The 6,445-nt window shown below is 40.5% G+C and overlaps 1 protein-coding gene across 1 annotated transcript in view; it reads left to right on the top strand.

Moving 5' to 3' along the window:
• The first annotated feature begins 5,051 nt into the window (after positions 1 to 5,051).
• Positions 5,052 to 6,445, top strand: part of LOC116077184 — a 3,337-nt gene continuing 1,943 nt past the window's right edge. The window contains 1 exon segment of the mRNA XM_031351545.1: positions 5,052 to 6,413. Coding sequence (XP_031207405.1) covers positions 5,052 to 6,413 — 1,362 coding nt within the window.

Here is a 6,445-nt window from a genome sequence, read left to right as displayed (position 1 = left end):
ATTCTGACTGGTGTGAGGTGGAATCTCAGGGTTGTTTTGATTTGCATTTTCCTGATGAATAAGGATGTCAAACATTTCTTTAGGTGCTTATCAGCCATTCGGTGTTTCTCAATTGAGAATTCTTTGTTTAGCTCTGTACCCCATTTTTTAATAGTAGTATTTGGTTCTCTGGAGTCTAACTTCTTGAGTTCTTTGTATACCTTGGATATTAGCCCTCTATCAGATATAGGGTTGGTAAAAGATCTTTTCCCAATTTGTTGGTTGCCCTTTTGTCCTATTGACAATGTCTTTTGCCTTACAGAAGCTTTGCAACTTTATGAGATCCCATTTGTCAATTCTTGATCTTAGAGCAGAAGCTATTGCCCTACCTTGTGTCAATATTTTTAACAACAGCCATTTGAGATGATTTGCAATCAATTTCTTCAATCTATTATTTCTCATTATATGGATGACACCTTATTTACTGATCCAGATATAAATATCCTGGAGAGAATGTTTAATGAAGTAAAAAAAAAAATCCTTGCCTTGCTGGGGATTGCAAATTGCCTCTGAAAAATACAAAGAGGAGATTGTATTAATTATCTAGGTTATAAAATAAGTCTGAAAAAAATCAGTCTTCAAAGGGTTAGGTCACAAAAGGTACAAATCAGAATAAACCAATTAAGGACCCTTAATGACTTTCAGAAGCTACTGGGAGATATCAACTGGGTGTGGTCTGCAATTGACTTGACCACTGAAGAGCTAACCAATTTATTTCAAACTGTACAAGGTGATAAAAATTTAAATAGCCCAAGGAAGCTATCAGCTGAGGCTGAGAAAGAGTTTGCTTTGATAGAAAGGGAATTGTAGGATCCACATCTAGATAGTATTGGTCCAAAGATGGCCTGTATCATAAGTCTCTTACCTTCTACTCATTCCCCTACAGGAATTCTTATGCAGAGGGAAAATTATATCTTAGAATGGATATTTTAGCACATAAACAGAACAAGAAATTAAAAACCTACATCGAGAAGGTCTCTGAGTTGATATCAAAAGGAAAAACGAGACTGCCACAATTAGTTGGAATGGATCAGACTGAAATTGTGGTACCATTTACTAATGCAGAAATTGCCTCATTATGAGCAAGAGATGAACACTGGCAAACTTCTTGGAAGAGACTAACAACAGATACCCTTAAAGCAAGTGGCTTCAGTTCATAAAAAGGACTAACTGAATTTTCCCTCACATAATAAAAGACACTCCAAATATCTGGAGCCCCTACATTTTACATTGATGCCATAAATCAGGAAAGGCAGGAAATAAATCAGAAGATGTTAGTAAGGTGGCTGAGAGTCTCTATAAGTCAGTTCAAAAATCTTAATTATATGCAATAATCATGATATTGTCAGATTTTCAAGAATCTCTTAATATAGTAACTCACTCTTAATATGCAGAAAGGATTGTTTTACACATAGAGTCTGCTGGAGTTATTCAGAATGATTCTGAATTGACTTCACTTTTTATTCAGCTACAACAAATTGTCAGAAATAGGAGATATCCACTATATATAACACACATAAAACCCCATACAAGTCTGCCAGACCCTCTGGCACAATGTAAAGAAGTAGAACAGTTACTGATAGTAAGTGTACTAGAGGTTTCAGAATTCTGTAAAAATCACCATGTTAACAGCAAAGGTTTCAAGAAAGAATTCTCTATCACTTGGCAACAGGCCAAAAAAAATTGGAAGGTAATGTCCTCTTTGTTCATTATATAAGCAAACTCTATTGCCTACAGGAACTAACCTCATAGGTAGTTAAAGAAATGACATTTGGCAAATAGATGTCTTCCATTTTGCATAGTTTGGTAAGCTGAAATATGTGTACCATACTATAGACAAGTATTCAAGATTTCAATGGGTAACTTTTTTTTTTGACATGATATGTTTTTATTACATTGTATTGACAATGAGAGGTCATTACATGCCTCTTTAGTTAACATTTTCTAGCTGGCATCAAAGAAAAACATAATCCCTTTCCTTGAACATATTTCTAGATTTGTAAGATATCCATGTTCTGAGAATAGCGAACTTAAAACTATTTTAAAAGGATAATCTTTCATTCTAGATATTAACCAGTTCAAGCCTCTAAGTAGCTTTTAACAGAAACAATAATAGTGTGAAATTATCAACACTAAAAGAAGAATAAATAATGAAAAATGCTTTTGAAAATAGCATAAATAATCCCATGTACTATGGGTTTTGAAATAATATTAATGGCATATATAAAATAACCCATGTATTCCAGTTTCTGAAATTATATTAATGACAATAGAGTAGCCAAGTATATACTTCTTAAAAATAGAGTTTTGAAAGATATTAAAGAAAGTACATACCACTTTCACACCTTAAGAAACTGAGAAAATCATAATTGCTCCCAAAAGATTCCAAATATCATAGTTGTACTCCATGTTAATTTACTTGAAATCACCTATGAAACTAAAAATAGAAGCAAGACTGACCTGAATCGGCTGTAATCAGAAAACTAAAACGAATTTCTTTTTTATACATTGAAGTATGGAAACATTCCTTTTGATGTGAAACTAAAGAAAGATACTAGTTCATACAATACATAGATTTTGTATTGGAAATATCTGCCTCATTTCATCTACAGACAAAATACTGTCCAGAAAAGGGACATACTATGTGGAATAGTTTACTGATATTCTCTGCCAATACAGGGTAATCAGCCTTCAAAATTCTGCATTGCAAAAGTCTGTCAGATGATCCTGGGCCAGAAGGCTGAAGACTGATATTCCAACCTTTTGAAGTATAAGGTACTGTCCAGGTGATCAGCAGTCTCTCCAAATTGGCTAAGTTTTGGAAGCTATATTTTGTGCTTCTCATATTTTCAGGTAATGAAAATAGTCTTTCCTGGATTTCTCATGGCATTGAAGACTGGAAGTCTCATAGCCAACCCAGGCTGATTAGCATTGAGAAAGATGATATAGATTTGAGAGGATGGTTTTCAGATGGCATACAATCTAAACCCAGGACAAGAGTCAGGTGTCGAATTATAAGTCTTTTAAGCTAGGAGAAATGACAGAGGTTCTATTTAATTGACAAAGATGATGGACTGGATGTTAGGTGTATCTCATACTTTATAAATTACAAAACGGTAATAGTTGTGTTCAATTTATATCTGAGATAAAAGAGTCTTTTAATTGGACAGAAAGGGGGAAGTGTTACAGATAGTCCTGGGGCTGTTTGTAGTTTGATCCAAATTCCTCTCTCTTTGTAGGGGTCATAGTAAGGAAGGAGTCAGGACTCAGGTGATTTCCTGTGAACCTTCTCCACACTTTAATTTGTAAAATAAAGGCTAGAGCTGATGATTGGGCAGAAGAAGAGAAGTGGAGCCTAAAGTTCAAAAGAGAAGGAGGAAGGAGAAGAAGAGAGGACAACAGAGGAGAAGATGGAAGGAAAGTGGAACAGAAACAAGTGGTCTAGAGAAACCACAAGTTATGAGGGGTCTCATTGATGGGGAGTATGGTAGTGTAGTGGTAGATCTGCCTAATCTAGGCATGCAGCTTTATTCATATTAATTGAGTTGAGTTTTCTTTGCCAGGGCTTGTTTGAGTTGGAGACCTACTGCAACATGCATTTCTTGCCTGATTAGTATTAAATAAGCCTCTAAATATTTGACTTCATTAATACATTTTCAAGAATAGTGTCCAAGTTCAATTGTCACTAGTAGTTGATCTGTCCTAATTCCACTCTGAGAACTGCTTTTTCATTATCCATTTCATTGATTCAGAGTTCTGGTTTTTCTTCTTACAGGATATAAGAACAGATATTCTTATTTAGTTAAGAGTGAGAAATGTTTATAATTTTGTTGTTATTATGTCTCTTTCTTTTTTTTCTGTTTCTCTCTCTTTTACTAGTAAAATGATAACAGAGAGTTCAAGTTATAAAGATGCCATAACCTAAGGTAGTACTTGTTTTGTGCTAGCCTAGGATCTCAAGCTTAAATTCCGATGAATAGTTTATGATTTTATAATATAGAACATATTGAAAGGCTGGAGAATCTTAGAATGTATAATGTATTACTTTTACCTAAAAGGGTGGAATAGCTAGTTCCAGGAACCTGGCTAACTCAGAGCCTCAGGGCTCTGGTTCCCGATACCTTCCCCTCCTGAATGATCCACTATGAGGGCAGAACTAAGAATGAAGGTCTACTGGTTTATGAGACTCTCCACCCCGCTGACTGATAGATGAAGATTACATTCCTAGAATGAATGTGTTCCCCTCCCTAACTGAATACCTTGGGTTGGGTCCCTCTGAAAGTCTCCACTGTAACCCTCTCCCTGCCCCCAACTTGTGGGTTAAATACCCCACACTTCTTGTGTTCGGCATCAAACTCCTCTGACTGGCAAGGTCATGAGATCGACCCGGTACCGGTATCCCCAATAAACCTCATGTGATTGCAGCAAGTTCGGTCTCTCATGAGTCATTGGGTGGTCGCGTCATCCCGAGACTTGAGTAAGGATCTCCCCAATTCTGGGGGTCTTTCATTTGGGGGCTCGTCTGCGGGATTTACGACCACCCTTGACTCTCTGAAGATCCCTTGGAGGTGAGTTCCTACATGTGATCCATCTGTCTGTATGTGTGTTTTCCATTTGTCTAGGAACTGCTTGCTTGTTTTACAACCTGTAGATTTGCAGTTAGCAGCTTCCCAAGATGGCAGGGTTTATAGATGGCAGGGTCTGGGGTTCAAGTCCCCAGAGAGTTTATTTTCAGTCAGCGACTCCCTGCCCTCCGTGAGGGGGAAAGGGGGCTGGTCAACAGACGTGTCAGGACCACTGACTAGTACCCTGGGAGACGTCCCAGTGGATTGGGGATCATCCGGGACTCCCAGGGGAACCCCATGGGAAGTGAGGGGAGAAACACTCGAGGGGAGTGTGGGTCTGTTCTCCAGAACATCAAACCTGTTCGATTGGCTCCACTTGGGCCGCTCTTGTTGTGTTACTCTTTGTCTGAATTTCTGTGTTGTGTTTGTGATTTTTTTGTGACTGCGATGGGACAGGCAGTGACGACCCCACTGTCACTGATGTTGGACCATTGGATGGAAGTTAGACATAGTGCACATGACTTGTCAGTTCCAGTGAAGAAAGGACCTTGGCGGATGTTTTGCTCCTCAGAGTGGCCAACGTTTGGAGTCGGCTGGCCACCTGAGGGTACTTTTGATGCAACCATAATCTCTTCTGTTAAAAGTCTTGTTTTTCAGCCTGGACCAGGGTCTCATCCCGATCAGCAGCCATACATCATCATGTGGCAGGACCTGGTCCAAAACCCTCCACCATGGGTCAAACCATGGGTGACCCAGAGGCCAGACTCCCGAGTTCTGGCTCTCAAAGAATCAGACTGCAAACTGAAAGTATGGACTCAGAGGAACAGCTGCACGACTCAGCCTGAGAGTCTGCCCCCGGCACCTTCCTCTCCTCCTAAAACTTATCCTGAGATTGAGGAGCCTCCTGAGTGGCCTGAGCCACCACCACCTCTCCCCCCTTATGGTTTACCCCTTACCCCAGATTCTGAATTTGGAGGAGTGGCTGGAGTTGGGCAGGTGGCAGGAACTAGGAGCCGCTGTGCCCAGAGTCCTACAAAGGGACCAGGGATGTCTGACTCCACTGTGGCTTTACCCCTCAGAGCATACGGTCCCCCGGTGTGCCCACCCCAGCTCCAGCCTCTCCAATACTGGCCTTTCTCCTCTGCAGATCTTTACAACTGAAAAAATAACCATCCTTCTTTTTCTGAAAATCCGGCAGGGTTAACTGGCCTGGTGGAGTCATTAATGTTTTCCCACCAGCCCACCTGGGATGATTGCCAACAGCTTTTTACAACAGTGGTCCTTTTCACCACTGAGGAAAGGGAAAGGATCCTTCTAGAAGCCCGCAAAAATGTGCCTGGAGTGAACAGGGCCCCGACTAACCTCCCTAACGAGATTGATGCTGGATTCCCCTTGGACCGCCCCAACTGGGATTACAACACTGAGCAAGGTAGGGGGAGGCTAGCCGGCTATCGCCGGACTCTCGTGGCAGATCTCAAAGGGGCCGCTAGACGACCCACCAATTTGGCCAAGGTAAGAGAAGTTTTGCAGGGACCAACAGAACCCCCTTCTGTGTTTTTAGAATGATTGATGGAGGCCTATAGACGCTACACCCCTTTTGACCCAACCTCTGAGGGTCAGCAGCAGGTGGTGGCTATGTCCTTCATGGGGCAATCAGCAACAGATATCAGAAGGAAATTACAGCGCTTAGATGGTCTGCAGAATATGCCCTTACAGGACATAGTTAGAGAGGCTGAGACGGTATTTCATAAGAGAGAGACAGAAGAAGAAAGAAGAGAGAGAGAAAAGCGAGAAGCAGAGGAACAGAGAGAGAGGGAAAGAAGAGAAACTGAAGAAAGGGA

Source organism: Mastomys coucha, unplaced genomic scaffold (assembly GCF_008632895.1).
Source record: "Mastomys coucha isolate ucsf_1 unplaced genomic scaffold, UCSF_Mcou_1 pScaffold5, whole genome shotgun sequence".
Taxonomy (NCBI): domain Eukaryota; kingdom Metazoa; phylum Chordata; class Mammalia; order Rodentia; family Muridae; genus Mastomys; species Mastomys coucha.
Note: the sequence above shows the minus strand (reverse complement) of the source record. Positions and strands in the feature narration are given on the sequence as shown.